Source organism: Mytilus californianus, unplaced genomic scaffold (genome assembly GCF_021869535.1).
Source record: "Mytilus californianus isolate M0D057914Y unplaced genomic scaffold, xbMytCali1.0.p SCAF_5, whole genome shotgun sequence".
NCBI classification, from domain to species: Eukaryota; Metazoa; Mollusca; class Bivalvia; order Mytilida; family Mytilidae; genus Mytilus; species Mytilus californianus.
This window is the reverse complement of record NW_026262701.1, coordinates 56,738,494-56,756,705: the sequence shown is the minus strand read 5'-3', so window position 1 is coordinate 56,756,705 and position 18,212 is coordinate 56,738,494. Positions and strand designations below refer to the sequence as shown.

General features: G+C 31.5%; 1 protein-coding gene across 7 annotated transcripts in view; it reads left to right on the top strand.

Annotated features, from left to right (window-relative positions):
* The window catches only part of LOC127702930 (uncharacterized), a 51,191-nt gene that overhangs the window by 16,120 nt on the left and 16,859 nt on the right, over window positions 1-18,212 (top strand). For 2 of the 7 annotated variants that reach the window (XM_052207238.1, XM_052207239.1), the window contains exons 8-18: window positions 149-190; window positions 2,359-2,397; window positions 2,708-2,737; window positions 3,282-3,311; window positions 3,659-3,703; window positions 4,570-4,596; window positions 6,592-6,669; window positions 9,319-9,357; window positions 10,905-10,934; window positions 11,254-11,286; window positions 11,787-11,807. In XM_052207238.1, the coding sequence (XP_052063198.1) occupies window positions 149-190; window positions 2,359-2,397; window positions 2,708-2,737; window positions 3,282-3,311; window positions 3,659-3,703; window positions 4,570-4,596; window positions 6,592-6,669; window positions 9,319-9,357; window positions 10,905-10,934; window positions 11,254-11,286; window positions 11,787-11,807 (414 nt within the window). The remainder of the gene's footprint in view (window positions 1-148; window positions 191-2,358; window positions 2,398-2,707; window positions 2,738-3,281; window positions 3,312-3,658; window positions 3,704-4,569; window positions 4,597-6,591; window positions 6,670-9,318; window positions 9,358-10,904; window positions 10,935-11,253; window positions 11,287-11,786; window positions 11,808-18,212) is intronic. The other 5 variants (XR_007982573.1, XM_052207243.1, XM_052207240.1 and 2 more) reach the window with 4 other exon arrangements.

Genomic DNA, 18,212 nt, shown 5'->3' with positions numbered 1-18,212 from the left:
CTTCTGTAACTCTAAAACTTAAATAAAATCCTCCTCTTATAGACGCAATGTGGAATTGTATACAATTAAACGTAACGCTAACTAAAACAAAAACATATTATAAAATTAAATCTTGTATTTAACCCTTTTCTTGATTGGTTAATTGTAGAAAGCGCATGAAATGCATGAGTACGGAAGAGAAAGGCAACCAGTAAGTTTACTCTGTCGTAGGGTGACTTATGTCTTCACTACGAAAGTTTAAGTGTATCAAAGTTTTTAGTTTTCTACATTGTATGTTGTGTTTTGTATATAGTTTTTAATCCTTTGGGTCGTGTTTGGTTTTTTCCAATGGCTTTGTCAGTTTTATTTTTGACTTATGAGTTTGCATGTCCCTTTGGTACCTTTCGCCTATCATTTTTAACGTTCAACACCATGGAATGTTTGACGGAAACGATGTGTCCGTAGTCAACTTATCAGTCGTCTAATTTGTAAATTTATGGATTGTGTTCTAATTCAAATCGCGAAATTGTTGATAAATGTTGATTCGCATAATAATAGAATATAAGAAGATGTGGAATGAGTGCCAATGAGACAACTCTCCATCCAAGTCAAAATGCATGCATAGCAGGAGTAGCGTACCCATTTTATGCGATTTCAGGTAGGTACTTTTAACTATTTTTTCGTATACTCACAATTGCTGTACGAGATTTTAACATTGGTGATCGACAGTGATTGTTGGCTTTCATGTATAGAGAATGTTTGGGTTTTGTTTGTCACAGAAAGATCTTTTAAAAATCTGCTTTTATGACTATATTAACAAGGTAGTTCAGCAACTCTGTGCTATATAAAAGGAGTCATAATGCGGATACATTCCAAAGAAGAGATTAAAAACGATTAAAAAAGAACAATACCTGATTTCCATATTGCAATTTACGTTAAAGACTTGTAATAAGAATCGAATTTCTCGTTTTTTTCAATTTTGACAACGAAATATTCTCTCTTTACTTTACTTTTGACTTGAAGTGTAAAACCGAAACTTGCAATTCTAGTATGTAAAACAAAACGTAACCTGGTGTCTACATCAAATTCATGGGTGGCGCTCGAAAAAAAAAAAGGTGAATGACCAAATCAAACACAAAGTTGAAGAGCATTGCAAACCAAAAATTCCTAAAGGTTGTGCCAAATAATGCAATGTACATCTATTTCTGTGGTAGAACAGCATTAATGTTTTGCATTAATTTAAAATTTTATGAACAGAATATTTTCATAAAATGACAATATTGACAATATTTCATGTCAAATCAAAGTGCTGACTACTGGACTAAAGAAACACTCTGGGACGAAATATGCACCATCAGTGTCATCGACCCGGCGGTTGAAAAAACTCATCAAACATACCATTTTGATCTAGTAAAATAATCTTATTGATACTCATAACTTTGATATCTTCGTATCATCAAAAGTATAAAAGAATAAATAATAGGAAACATACTAAACTAAGAACCTTTAATAAGTTCTGTCTTACTGACAAATGATGATTAATTGATTGATTGGGATCGTCTTAAGCGCAAATGGTAATACAGCGGCAAGATAAAAAATAATAAGTACTATATATCATACAATAAAGTTTTTGGTTTTTGAAACCATTTAAAATTAAATTATGTTCTGCCTATATCTACAAACTGTGATGCATGATATTCTTGTCTAGAATGGAAGCAGTATTCACAATGGAACACAATTGCCTATAACACATTTAAATTGATGCTGCTTCATTGACGATATCTGAATATTAGAAAAAAATATTTATTACATTCGAAATTCGCGAGATTACTCCCCATCGAACAGAAAACTTTCGTGCAATATTTACTTTTGAGGTCTAAAAAAGAATTGCAAAAATACCAACCTCCAAGTCAAATTTAAAAAGGGGAAGTCCATAAAAACTGACAAAATCAAACGCTTTCAATCAACGTAACAAGTGAAAAACAACTGCCATATTCCTGACTTGGTACAGGCATTTTCCGAATAAATGGTGGGTTAAACCTGGTTTTAAAGCTAGCTACACCTTCAATATGACAGTTGTTCAAGTTGTTATTCTACAGTGATCCCTAGACTGTCAAATCCAAGTATATAAATTGGAACACTCCTCATACATGAAGCGATGTGTGTTCGACTCTAATTTTAATTGACAAGTATTGTTAGTTTTCCTGCCGAACATCTTGGGCTTCCTCGGGTACCCCAGCTTTTGCCATTAATAAAAAACTGTGAACCATTGTATAACCAAGGGCACTTAAAATGGCGTTAACAACAACAAATTAACAATCATACACACAATGTATTTTAGAAAGTATCATAAAATGTACTATTCTGTATCTGTTTTAGCATCATGACGCATACCATGATGGACCTATGACAGACAGGGTGAGTTACACATATCTTAAAATTGTGAAGATTGTGATATATAAAATCAGTCCAGGTTGTGATTCAAACAAGATTTTTTTTTCAATCGGCAAAAACTAATGTACTTTAATAGAATGTCTTAAAATGTAAATGAGAACAAAGCCAGCTATAAAAGGCAAGTTTCAAAATATTATTCTCTCAGAAAAATGCTATATTTCATTGAAATGTTTATATAATCATATTGTTATATATTTGTGTATGGTATGTTTAGTACTTATGAATATTTGTATACATAAACTACAAGTTTAACTTTCACCATAATTTATTTCAGAGAGGATATGGTGATATGGACAGAGGAAGGGTGAGTATTTCACATGTATTTACCTACCTTAATTCATTCTCTTTTATCAGTCCCAAAATAAAAAAAAACCAACAGATTAAAATCAAAACACATCGTAATATAATTACTAATTATTGTTAACAAATGTGGATAAAGTAGTGCGATAACAATATATCGATTTCATCTCAAAGTTCTCTTTATTTACATATTATCATCTCTTAAGGAAATTAGTTTGTCCAAATTAAAAAATAATCATTATATATATATATTTTGCTATAAACGTATTTTTTAAGCTAGAGCTTGCAGATTTTAACGATAGATTGCAAACATTAATTAATCGGTTTAAAGTATCAGTATGGTCATTATTGTTTAACATAATTGACATTTTGAAAAAAGTAGACAGTTCTTCCTATGGTCGTTTACATATTCTCAGAAAAAATGAATAGGCTTTATTGACACCTTTAAAAGATGAAGATTACTTTTTTTCCATTTTTGAGACATAGGAGCCGTCATAACGATATTCTTCTATTGCAATTAATATAAAAATTATGTTCTTAATCTCTAGGGTTACGAGGATGGATCACAAACAGATAGAGTAAGTAGTTTCTGTGTTATTTATAAACACATTAATTTCATAAAAAAAAAATAATCTTTGAACAATATCAAGAGCTATTGGTTGCTATTCTCGCGATAAAAATTTGGCGAAAAAATAAAACCATCTTTTGTGCATTTTATATCAGAATAAATAATGTCTTGGTGAAATGTTATATTTATCAGAATACTGAAACACATGCGAAAAGTCATAATTGCAATTGATGTCATGCAAAGAAAAATAGAAAATGAAACCAAGTGAAATGTTTCGTAAACATACAGTCGAAACTAAAATGAAACGAGCAGTAAAAACAATTCAAAAATGAAAATAACAATATTTGTGTATTACAGGGTTATAATCGCAGCTATTTAGACCATGGTAACCTTACATATCGGGTATGATACTACACGTATATTATCATCCTGACTCTCCCCTACGTCATTTGGTCTCTGGTGGAGAGTTGTGTCATTGATAATCATACCACTTCTGCTTATTTGTATACTCATTAGAAACCATTCTGTTTCATCCCAAATCTGTTGTCATGCTTATATAGGACAGAATGACAGTTAATGTTATTTTTAATTATTACAACAAACTCAATATTAATCAAACAAATAGGCCAATGCCAATTTTCTTTGTGAATTGATATTCTTAGGTTATATCGTTTATATATGTATGCTACATAATTACTTGAATTAGTCAATTAAAATTTAATCGAACGTTTATTTGTAAATGTGTAACATTTATTAGTAGATGCAATACATATAGTATAGTTAATGTCTCATAATATTTAATAACTTTTTTACTGCATTTTATCAAAAAATATTCTTCATTCTTCACCTTCCTTTCATCTACTCTTGCTTTAAAAAACAGCATAAACCTCAGACATTTTTCACGATCATTAAAACTTATTATCACGGCTAAAATACAATAATAAAATATTAGAGACAAAAGTTAATTATAGAAAGCAAATACTCCAAAATGTTTATTTAACTTTGATGGGTTTTTTTTTCGTAAGGATTCAATATATGTAGTTTATTTTTAATTTCTTCAGTTAAGAATACTTAAAAATGTTTTATCAGTATGAATATAACATTAATATCATATGTCTCTACAGCTCCCAAAATGTTCTTATTTAGAAGAAAATTTACTGGTTTGTTTTAATACTAGACAGTAGGAAGGGAATTTTCAGCTTTATCAAATTTCTTCAGTACATGGTAATTTGTGTACAATTGATAACAAAACATTATTTAACTTGCAGAGACACGACAGAAGAGATGAACCAAAGGTAAGGAAAGTAGATCTTTAGATAATAGTTTATTTAAAAAAAACATGTATATTTCGTGCTGTACGGACCAAAGTCACAAATAATAGTAGGTTGAACAACCACGGCTGAATTTTTTCCTCAACAAATGGGACTGTAGTAGGTGGCACATATTTTACCTCGAAGAATGCACATAGTCATATGTTTTATACAATCAATATGATATTTAAAAATTTATTTTGGGTCTCGGTGACCGGGTGGTCTCAGTAGTTCACATACGGCGTTCACTAGCTTGTCAACACCGAGGTTATGAGTTTCAACCCTCTCGTGGCAAGGTGAGTTCGACTCAGATCCTAGTTGACCACGTTTGCCAGTTTTCTTACCGAAGGTATGTGGTACTCTTTTGGTACCTTATTTCCTCTACTTATTAGACCTGGCCGCCATGATATAGCCAAAAGTGCTGAAAGTGGTGTGAAAAACCAACAATTAATTAATCAATTGAAGGTATTTTTCATTTCGATATTGTTAAAAACTTCCAACGGTATTCAATCAAGTCAATGTGCTTACAAATGAATATATTAGCATTTGAACCATTTCTTTCAAAAAATTAACACTCATATCACCAAAACATAAGGATGCAAGTATAATAAATACTTTCATATGCAGCAAGCAAACAGTTACTGTACCCATGTGAAACAAATGTATGTCAAATTCACATATACACAAGTGTATTGTAAAAAGAATTTTTGATTCCCGGATTTTATTTTGTTTCGCGTAATACAATGATTAGTACTTTCATGCGTAATTTACACACCAAGTAAAGTATCTTATTTGATCATTTGCCAGACAAAAAAGAAGATTGTGTTCAAATTACCACATATACAGGATGGACAATATGGCTTTAACTTAATCGGTGGACCCTTCATAAGTCGGGTATCATTTATTTGTCGCTAGGCAGATGGCTAAGTTAATATACTTCTCATAATGTAAATAACAATTGCTAGTATGAATCAAGGCACAAACAATAGTTACAACTGGGCGACAAATACAGAGCAGAAAAAGATGTTTATCTTGATATCTGCATGTATTATTTTGTATTGGTTGCCAGAAAATGTAGTTTTATGGTCTTCAGTAGCTACGGTTTTATCGTTTGAACTGATACATTATTGACTAGGTGACTTATTGTTGCTAATTTATGTATGAGCTTATGTATAGCTGAAGATTGTAAGATAGCTTTATATATCATATGTTCGTAGATTTAACTTCGTTGTTTAGTAACCACATTTATCTACCTTTATCCGACGTATATCTTGAAATTTACAAAAATATGGTTTTGTGAATCATCGGTCCGATATTCTCCTCTTTCATCATGGTGCCTCATGTTCTATTGTTTAGTATCACTGGTAATATTTATTATTGTTCACATCATTTTTATTACCTTTTAAAGTGAAAAAAAATGGTATTTTTAGTTGATCAATTTGGGTTTTTTTAATAGCCAGAACATAGTTGGTCTCCATTAGCAGCCAAAATAGATTGTAAATGTTATGATAATATCATTATTTTTCGGTGGCGATGTATTTTTCTTTGATATATTAAATTGTTCACATCCTGATTTATTTTTATCTTTTCTAAAATTCAATGATACTTATTTTATTGGTCGATATTTTTTTTCAATTTTAGAAATACCCATTTGGTTTAAAATCAATCAAATTTAAAATATAGTTCTCGATTTAATATCCACTATCACGATGTCAGTTAAAATAACAAAACCAACAGAATATTTGGAAGTTTTTTAGTATGTGTTCGAATTCGTAGTCGCACCTTGACCAAACATAATAGATTGTTGCTTTAACCCCAGATCTGTGACATTGAAATAAAACAGGCAACACGCAATTACACTGAAGATCCCACCAAAATTATGCAACGTATTTAAAACCAATTTTGATGTATAACCAACAACATCATTACATGCGACAAATTGTTAAGTTCGATTACCCAAATGATTTATTTGCATTACAGAAAAGAAATGATATGTATAAATCCAAAGATTATGTCAACAATCGTGCCATGGCAGATCAAGTGATAGTTGATGAAGAGGTTATCGTTTTTTTTCTGAAATTTCTATTCTACTACATAATATATTAACACATTAATGTTATACTCAACTTGTATTGGGCAAGAGTGAACATCACACGAAAACAACTAACAAATTTAATTGTGATTCGTCTCCGTATTTATATTATAGTATTAATGTATGGACTTTTTCATATTGGCCCTGTAACATGCCCGAGGTATTAATAATGGCCAAGGATGGTTGTAATGGCCCCGAGGCAGCGCCGAGGGCCATTACAACTGTCCGAGGCCATTATTAATACCAAGGGCATGTTACAGGGCCAATATGAAAAAGTCCATATATTGATACTTTTATTAACCAACTAAGGCAACTTTATTCAAGAACAGTCTTCGAGTCTCGGATCCAAATACAGCTAACCACGAATCTATAACAGGACCAATACAAAAAAAGCCAGTTCAGAACACTTTTATTACCGTAAATGGTTTTAATTCTTCGATTAAACAAAGAGTAAGAATCTTACCGTGAAGAAGATACAGGAATTCATAGCTGAACTTGTCTTTTCGCATTCACGATGGATTTTTGGTCAACATTGTCAGATGTAATTTCTGATTTCTCATCCAAGTACTTTATTTTATGCTATTACAATTCATTTCATCTAGCAAATATAAAGTAGCTGGGAAGAAGAAATCAGACAGTTAAACTTTTCTTACTCTGAGTAGTCTGCGTTCTGATAATTAATCAACGGAAATGAAATTTTGATAATAATCGAAGGTCGTACTCGAAAAAGGCTGTGTAATATTTCCGTTTCAAGTCGTTACAAAACACTGAACATCATTTAAACTTTTTTTTATGATATTAAGTTAAAATTTTTTTTTAAAAGTTGTCACTTATTTGAAGAAATAAACGACATTTTGATTTAATCCATGTCCCGTTTCATCTGTTCATAATGCATGGCTGTGATTTCGTAATGCACGGGTGTAATTTCGTAATGCATGACTGAGATTTCGTAATGCATGGCTGTAGCAATTTCTCCGTTCATAATGACCAGTTGTCGAAATTTTCCTTTTATAAAGCATGGGCATTTCTAAACATATTGTAGTAAGTTGGTTAATAATAACATTTTAATATATACTATAGTTATTCAATTTATACAAATGCTTCTCTTTTGTTGACTAAAAGACAAATAATTTGATTCCGTTATATTGTTTAATTTCGGACGAATACATCCCATGCGATATGAAAGCTACCCTAGAATTAATAACTCCGCCTACCAAAAACTAAATTTTAGCATTGTTCGTGTACTTCTTGCAAAAAATTATATGCTTTATTTAATGTCAATGTAATAAAAATATCAACTTTTTTGTGTGAGGCTTAGTAACAGAGGAAGGGCAAAATGTGATGGTCACTTGCTTTAAATTTTCAAAAACAGCATTTAATTCTATATTTAAACTGAAATTTATCTTGAATATTCATGAATTGCATTTCATATGAATCTGCCATTCTGATTGGTTGATTATTTTATGAATTGAAATTTTATGATGCTATTTATTGACACTATGTTGATTCTCCAGTTTTAACCTTGAAAAGTTAGTTCTTTAAACAACGTGTGCTGTGTGAAATATTCTGTTTATCTTACCTGTAATGCATAATTTAACGATTATTAGTATTTTTAACTTGATATAATCGATGTATCTTGACATTAACATCAATGACAGATTAACTTCCCTTTATACAATCATACCTAATGACATTCAAAAGCACCACTGCACGATGGTAGGTAGCTACCGTTCAACATATTGTCAGTGCATGCTCGCATAACTGATTATAATCCATTTGATATCATAAAAGCTTTCGAGTTACGATCCTGTGAAATGTTTTAAGAAACACTTAAGTAAGCGTATATGTGACAACATGGTCCAGCGAAATTTAAATGTTTAAAATAGTCTTTACAAATGTTAATAGATAGTACATTTTTGGTAGCTGTCAGTATCAAATATAAATAAATGACTCTTCAGCAACTGATTTCTATTCTAATCAGATGAATCATAGAACATAGAAATTAACTCGTTTCGAGGAATACGTTAGTGTAAAACCGATTTCATTGTTGAAATTTGTTTCATTATCACAATAATATTAGAAAATTCATTATTGCAGAATTTGAAATTTTCATTGCCTATAAACAATACAAGCAATATTTTTAAAGTCATAGGATGAACCTGAAATTGATGTAAACAATATAGACAATTAGACAATCTTTATCGATAAGAATGTATTGCCTATCCACAATATGATCCAGTTGCTGCAATAAATATGTTAGTTAAAAGTAATTTTAAGGTTTTTATGCCATGATTAGTTTCAATTGCTTTCAGACGAAACATATTTTGGTTTATCCAATTTAGCTTTATACGTATGATAGTTCTCTAGTGTAATATTTTGTTAAATTTCAACTTTTATCGAACTTGCAGAAATGTGGATGAAAAATAATCAGACTAGATAAAAACCACAGAACCAACCTGTAGTGCAATATAATGAATGTTCTTATACCATGAAACTATAGTGAAAAAATAGCGCAATTCAAAAATAAAGTTCATAGGAGAAATTTATGGTTTAAATTACAGTATTACCTAAATAAACAGAAATTTGATAAATATATTTTTCATTTTCTCACATAGTATGACCGATACAGACCTACGCAGAAAGATTACGGAGATGTAAGTCTTATTATATATGATGTATTGTAAAGAGTAGTTTTTATTTATATGTTAAGTTATCTAAAAGGTACAAATGTAAGCATTAAAAATTCATTGGATACCTTTTTAAGATTTCTTATAAAATTCACAATCTTTGAATCTACGGGTAGTTACCTTGTTCGTTTACCAAAGATAGAAATACAATTACGCCAATGGCTGCATATCCATAGTCATGACAAAAAAGACCATTAAATTTAAATTATTTTAAAACATTTGTTATAAAATGATGCCAAATGTGCCCAGTTGATACAACCTTTCATGATCTTGATGCGTCTTTGGATTTATTTTGAGAATTGTTCAGTTCGGCATGTTGTTCACAAAACAAAACAAATTCGGATATATATAGTATTTTAAACCCGCTGCATTTTTATGCACCTGTCCTAAGTCAGGTGCCTGTTGTTCAGTGGTTGTCGTTTGTTGGTGTGGTTCATAAGTGTTTCTCGTTTCTCGCTTTTTTATATAGATTAGACCGTTGGTTTTCCTGTTTGAATTGTTTTACACTAGTCTGTTTTGGGCCCTCTATAGCTTGTTGTTCGGTGTGAGCCAAGGCTCCGTGTTGAAGACTATACTTTGACCTATAATTGTTTACACATTGTGACTTGGATGGATAGTTGTCTCATTGGCACTCATACCACATCTTCTTATTTATATCTACATCTTTTTAGTCGTTTTTCATGACAGTGATTGTGTTCCCCTTGGTTCTTTTCAAAAACATACGAAATATTGGTGTAGGACGTGCAGTGCCCAACAGTTGTTTACATTCTCATCATTTGAGCACTGGTTGATAATTGCCTCATTGGCATTTATATCATATATAGATATAGGAAGATGTGGTATGAGTGCCAATGAGACAACTCTCCATCCAAGTTACAATTTATAAAAGTAAACCATTATAGGTCAAGGTACGGCATTCAACACGGAGCATTGGCTCACACCGAACAGCAAGCTATAAAGGGCCCCAAAAAATTACTAGTGTAAAACCATTCAAACGGAAAAACCAACGGTCTAATCTATATAAAAACGAGAAACGAGAAACACGTATGAACTACATAAACAGACGACAACTACTGTAATCAGATTCCTGACTTAGGACAGGCGCAAACATTTGCAGCGGGATTAAACGTTTTAACGGTACCAAACCTTCTCCCTTTTCTGAAACAATAGTATAACATCACAACATAGAAAAACACACTATAAAATATCAATTGGAAGGCTTAACTCAATCAAAAAACGTAAATTAACACACAATGAACGAATAAATTTGACCTGTGACACCTGAATGCAAATACAGTTAATCTCTTTATTTCTATATAAGCAGCATGCAGGGGTTGATATTTTACAAACAATTGAAATACCTTGTTTAGCTCAGGAGGCTTCTATATTGGGTAGCTGTTTTTGATTTTATAGACGGTTTTTGTCTCCATCCATTTGTTTCCTTTGAATTTCTAAAGAGACATGGTCAGATAGTGAAACAATCGAATAATATTTTTTTTTTCTTCTCATTTCAGTTTGAAACTACTCCTAAACTAGATAATATGGTGAGCTTATATTATTAAAAAAAATCATAATACGTTGCATTAACTGTACATATTCAAATGCTAAAATGCGTGTAAATCAGTTTTTGATTAATCGCTTAAGTCATTCAATTCTGTTCCATTTGAATCTATAACTAAATATATAGACAGACACAATTTTCGTGCCAAATGTACCGATATAAGATAAAGCTTTACCGTTCTATTATACGGGAAGAATCATACCACATCAGTTTAATAAATATTGAAGTATTTTAAAAGAAAAACATTAAACAAATATTTAAAAAAAAAAAATTAATCAATTAACCACTGGTTTGTTTTCTAGCCAAAACCTTACAGAGGACAGTTTGATCGACAGGTGAGTTTGTTTACAATGTAACTATCATCAACATCTTTATTTTAAGCAATCGTAATGACATGACCTGTTCCGGTCAGGGCGTTCATTTCTTTTTAAAGAAGTCCATTGGATTTTGATAAATTTACAGGAAATTGTACATACATTTTATTTTAAAAATATATACGAATTCCACATATACAAAAAGAATTAATATAGTTTAAAAAAAAATGAAATGAGGACATTGAATTCTGTAAAGTTTCTCTGTTATAACCCTTGATTTTGGAGGTAGTCACTAATTTTTATATTTTATTCCCCCTGGAACTACCAAAATACCAATGCTAGTAAGATTAACTGTAACCCACCATGCGTGATAGTTTAAATCATCATCGTGTGTATTTTCTCGTATAGAACATTTAACATTTATTGATAATTGAATTGAAATAATATTTGTTACTTGTATTGATGTTATCACTTAGTACTTCAAATATGTTTTCATTTCGTATTATTTAACCTCAATACAGGTTGACGCATTCCAAAACAGGGTAAACTGCAATATTCTTGGTTAATTTATCTAGACATAACCAAGGGTGCAACCACTTTGAAAGGAGACGGTCACGTACTGTAAACCAACTAATTTTTGCGTATACTTTATTTCGCGTTTAGCTCTTTCTAGCCCAATTCGCGGCGATTAAATTTCGCGATTTTCATATTTACATGTACTTGATTTTGTTAAATAGGGAAAGATCCAAGTTTTAAATTTTCGCTTTTTATAATCGCGTTATTTTTCTACTCGATAAAGTCGCGAAAATATATTCCTCGCGAAAATTAGTTGGTTTACAGTCATTAAGAGTGCAAACACTTTGAAGGGAGACGGGTTCATACATATACACGTGTTTCAAAATTAAAGTTGCATTTTATCTATGGAAAATATCAAGAGTTCATGCAGCATTGTTGTAAATTTGTAAGGTTTCTAATGCTTGTAACTGTGTTGAGCAAAAGAAAAATATAAATTGTAAATCTGATTGGCTAGTATCAATCAGTACAAATTTGAATGACAAATCCCAGATAAGTTTTGAGATGTTGATAATTAAATTGGAAATTTACGAGCTAACATATTATACAAAAATGCAGAAAAACATGTTAGTCGTAGTAAATGATATAAAGGAGTAGGTTCACGAACGGTCCATTTATGACCGTCTAACTTATGAAGTGTCGATTTCAGTCGTTCTTGCTCATAACTCTGTTGGAGTAGTTTGTGAGTAAGGAGCACATCCCTGCTAAACCAGTTACTGGATAACATATATTTTGAATTGACCTGTTACAGACCTTCTAAAATTCAAACTGACCACACGCACGATACACGCACGCACGATACACGCACGGTGAATGCACGATACACGCACGGTGAATGCACGATACACGATACACGCACGATGAGCGATGAGCGTTACACGGAAGATTAACGAAAAATGAATGATGAATGATAAACGCACGATACACGCACGATGCACGATGAATGATGAACACACGATACACGCACGATACACGCACGATACACGCACGGTGAATGATTCATTGACGAATGAACGATAAGCGCTTAATACACGGTTCTCAAAGCCATTTTATTTGGAATTGCATTTGAAATTGATGTATGATAATGAAAATCTATAAGGGTATACAAATTTTAGATATCTCGCTTTCTGTGTTGATTGGTCGACAGTTTTTCTAAACACTCCATGTATAAATAAATTAATTGTAGTATAGTATTTCCAATATCAATGAGTGTTGACAAATTATAAAACTCATCGATTTTATAATTCTACTTAATATAAATAATTTATAAATTGCTACGTTTTAAAGAGTGGCGATTCCAGCCATTTTTAAAAAGAGGGTTCTCAACCCAGGATAAAAGGGGTGGTTTTATCCATATGTCCCCATTCAAATGCATTGACACCCCCCCCCCCCCCCCCCCCCACCCTTCTTTCAACTGCCTAAATTTGTAACCTTAACTAATTAATTATCATATGTTTACGTTCCGAAATTTAGGAAATATTTCATTTTTGTTTAAGGACCAGCTGAAAAACGCCTTCGGTGCGGGATTTTTCTACCCATTGGTGGCCTTCGACTGTTTTCTGCCTATACGTCTAAACACTGTTAAGGACTTATAATATGCCACTAAGGACTAGAAAGGACGGGTTACTTGTACTCTGTTTTCATACTATGGTAGAGATAGATAGATTTTTATTACATAAATTCCAATTTTTAAAGAAAAAGAATCACCATTAAATGAGTAGTTGAACAATATTTGGAACGTGCCGGTTTTTCCTTGATATTGCCGAAAATCAGTGATCCGACTGACACGAGCGAACATACATAACAACTGATTAAACAATCATAATCTCTTTTTTTTTTACTTAAGTTACAATGTTCCTTATATTATCAGAATCGTATGAGTTAATTTAGAGCAAAATATATAATTTGTCAGAAAAATCTGATTCGTACAAATTAATTAGAAATAGCTAAGAAAATGAAATTTACCAAATAATGAGAAAATTTAAACATTTGTAATACCAAATACTTCATAATATACTTCTGAAACGACTTTTCGTCCTGAATATGCATGAAATTTTAGCCACTGGACGTTTAAACAACCACTGAATAATCAATCAATCAAATTTTGCTCTCAGTAAAAATGAATTAAACAATATAAGCCACAATTGTATCCATCACTTGGTGTCCGTTGTTTGTTTGTACAGTAAACATACTGAATCTTTTTATATTCCTTATACAATTTCAAGTATGTAATAAAATTCATACATATTTTCAAACGTCCTGGCACTTCAAATTTCTAGGAGGTGAGATTCTCGGGGTTTTACCTGAAACTCTTTGGGAAATGCAATTTTTAATTCCAATTCCAATTCCAAACTGTAAAAGATATCCCAAGGTTTTTTAAAATGCATTTCTAATTTGATAAGGAGATTTGAAAAAAAAACGATCTCAATGGTAGTTGAAATTATTCAGTGCAATGCGGTCAATAATTTTCTATTCTATAAACCCCTATCCACACCCTCATGTATAATGGAAGACGATAAACATTTTAGTATACATAACACCCGTTGTCACTTTCACCTGACATACAAACCACAAATTGTTATTTTTACCTGGACACGGGACTTATATAATTACGTAATAATAACGGATATAGTAAATTCAGTAGAATATAACCTGTATCAACGCACTGGCTTGTTAAATGAATATTGATCTGACAACTGTTTATCATATTTTTAGTTATTTTAAAATTGAGAATGGAAATGATGAATATGTCAAAGAGACAACAACCCGAAAAGAACAGATGACAGCCGAAGGCCACCATATTTGATAAGGTTTTAGTTTCTAATGAGACAGTAACCATCGTATTTTCAGAAAATCTCTAAACGGATAATGAGAGTTTAGCGACCTTGACTGGCTATACAGCCCAAGCACGGTCGGTCTCTAAAAGTTGCCGAATTTAAGAGCCTATATCAAGACATAGGCTTTACCTAGCTTTAGGTGTTTAAAAAATATCCATTTAAGAACCAAATGTGGCTTCTTTATATTTATACCAAAATTGAGTTCAAGGCAGTATTTTGTCGAAGAGAACAATTACACAAAGTGCAACATGAGAGAAGAGGTTTCATTTCCCTTATTTATTTTTTATTGAAGTGAGTAATCTTTTGAGATTACTTCACGGAAATATATTTTAAATGAAAAGGTGCAACTGGATGCATCCCTAAAAAACAAATTTAAAAGTATATATATATATATTTAAATTTGTTTGTTATATATATATTTAGAATGACGGATATTCGTCAATCAGACAGCAATCCAACATAAACACGAGTAAGTACCTGACATCTAGAATAAGAGGTTTAAGCATACCCCGCGCTGGTCAACTTTCTGAATTGTGGGTAAAATTCAATATACATGTAGGACTGTGAAACGGGAAATATACGAAAGATTTGTTTTTTCGTACGATGAAGTGTCATTCCCTCAATACATACGGGTCCACCGTGAAACTTTTCTTATGATTATATAACGGTAAATGATGATCTCATTAGAGGAACAAATTAAGTAAAGATACATGTTGAAGCAAGAATAATTTCCACATGCAAAACATCAAATAGGAATATCTCTAAATTAGTACGCGGCAACTTTATCTATTACATTCATAGACAATAACACTAGTAAATGCTTTATATACTGACATTGAAACAAATATACTGCTCATAATAATTGCACATCTGTAGACTTTAATCTAGGTATCCCGCGTTATATAAACCATCGCAAACCATCGAACAGCTCATCGCACTTCGGCGCAGACCAGCGCACTTCACGCGTGGCCATCAAACTTTATGATCTCCATTGCACCTCCGAGTCATACACACATATATATTCCGATTTTCTAATAATGGTTTTTATTATTTAATTCCTGTAGGTATTGCCCACAGAAATAGGGTTTATTTAAGGGTTTACACATCTTCATAGCTAAAATATTTTGATACTTATATCACGAACAGATATCTATGACAAACATTTCTTAAATTGTCAGTATATAAATTTAGATTTTTTTTTAAGAAACGTAGGTTTTAGCTACAGCAGACTAAATTGGCTTTTGATGGATTGAAGGCTTATGTAAAAATAAGAACATGTGGTATAATTGCTAGTGAGTCAACTATTCAAGAAAGTTCAAATCAAGAGGAATGCTAGCAGTTATATCTATACGACCTTCAATAATGAAAAAATACGGGAACTGTAAAGTCGTTTATTAAAGGCCCCGCCCCGACATGAAAAAAATATGAAACAATTCAATTGAGCAAACTAACGGCCTTCTTTATTTCAAAGCTACATGTATCTTGCCACAAAAAAAAGCCCAAATACATGTATATAACATAATTGATGTTACGAAAACCACTGAACTACGTGCTTTTGACTTTGGACGGACACATAAATACACAGAATGTTGTGAATGTGTATAGGCCCTTTATTGGTCATATAGCTCTACACTCCTATCTATTTTATACATTCTTTGGCTTTCAAATATTTAGCATTGAGCGTTCCTAGTGAAAGCAAATCCAGAAAATCGTTATAGATGCATGAAATTTATAAAGTGTTGTTTTGTGAGGGGATCAAAACGTAGGGATCGATGTTAATGTCTGTTTTATATATGCAATAATATCGGCCTTCTAACTTTAGTGAAATTCTGCAGTTGTTCAGTGACGGATCCAGGGAGAGGGTTCAGGGGGTTGGAACCCCCTCTTTTGGACGATCAATGCATTTGAATGGGGACATATAGTTGGAATCCCCCCTTTTTGCTCTGGGTTGGGAACCCCCTTTTTCAAATGGCTGGATCCGCCCCTGTTGTTTCATGTATTTGATATGCAAATTATCACAAAACTAAAAGGATAAGATGGATGAATTAATAGTTGATCGTTTAACGTCCAGTGGCATATATTATAGATTCATTATTAGGGGGAGTACAATAATTATGATATAATGATGAACATTGGCAATCATACCACAACTTCTTTTTTATAAGAACGTACATGTGTAGATTTTCGTCTTTTACTGTAAACGATAGTGTCCCCGGGAGTCAAAGCCGAAATCAAACTTGTGTAAATTTCTGAAACATACATTTCATTATTTAACCCAATGTAAATCAAAACAAATAATACCGTTTTGAGCTATAAAACCAAGGCAACCCTTTATACTAGTCAAAAGTTGCTGGATCGTGATAGATGCATACGAAACTTCAATTAATTGTTTGTATTTTTCAATATTTTATATCCGATAAAGATGAACACAAAATCTATCGGATAAAAACTACCGATTTTTCTATAAGATAAAATTTATCCTTATTGGAGTCAAATTTGTCATATGGATTCATAAAGAACAAAAAATGTCCTCAGTAACGGAACAAAAAATACCCCCATGGTAAAATAATCCGTCATTCTTTAATACAAAGTACTATAATAATTGTGAATTATTTTTTCGGATATTAATCTTTTAGACATACATTAAAAACGGTGTCCTTGATATGCAACCATGAACACAATGAAAAGTGAATCTGAGAAAGTGTTCCATATTTATTCCATTTAAATAAAGACTTGTTATGATAATACAATATATTTAACTATTTCATCAAAAAATTTAATTAAAAAAGAATATCTTAAACTCGTAAACACAATTTCAAGTTTAAAAAGTTCCTCAATTTAAAATCCTTCTTAAGGAATACGGGATATATTTGCGTGATCTTATACTTGTTTAATTTAAAAAATGCCTTCAAATACATATGTTTATTTGTATTCAATTTTCCACAAAACATATTAAGCTTATTTTAAATGAAAATAAAGAACAGAGAATAAAAACACTGTTGAAGAGAAAATACATATTCGTGTTAAATTCGCCTCAGTTTAATTTGTTAAATCAAGTTTGACATCTAAAATCTTAATCCGCAATCCACATTTACCCGACAATCTTGTATATTGTATTTTCTCAATGGAATAACCTTACGTGCACGTGACCATCAGAAACGAAGACAAAAATTATATTTGTAATGGTATTTACCAAAACTTAAATGTTTGAATATTTAGTAGAATATGAATTTGCCAAATAAGCGAAGAATTATAATCTTGCATTGTTCAACATTGAAGAAATGACTGTGGATTGCGGATTAAGATTTTAGATGTCAAACTTGAATTAACAAATTAAACTGAGGCGAATTTAACACGAATATGTATTTTCTCTTCTTTTAATTGGCGGAATATTTTTTAACAAATAACAGTTGGCCAACAGTATATTTTTAAGCCCATTTTGCTCAGTTGAATAGAAATTCCAATTTTAACTGTTCTGTCGTAGAAATGTCACCATGTTATTGTTTGTACGTAGAACATGTATCAGTTTATTAAAAT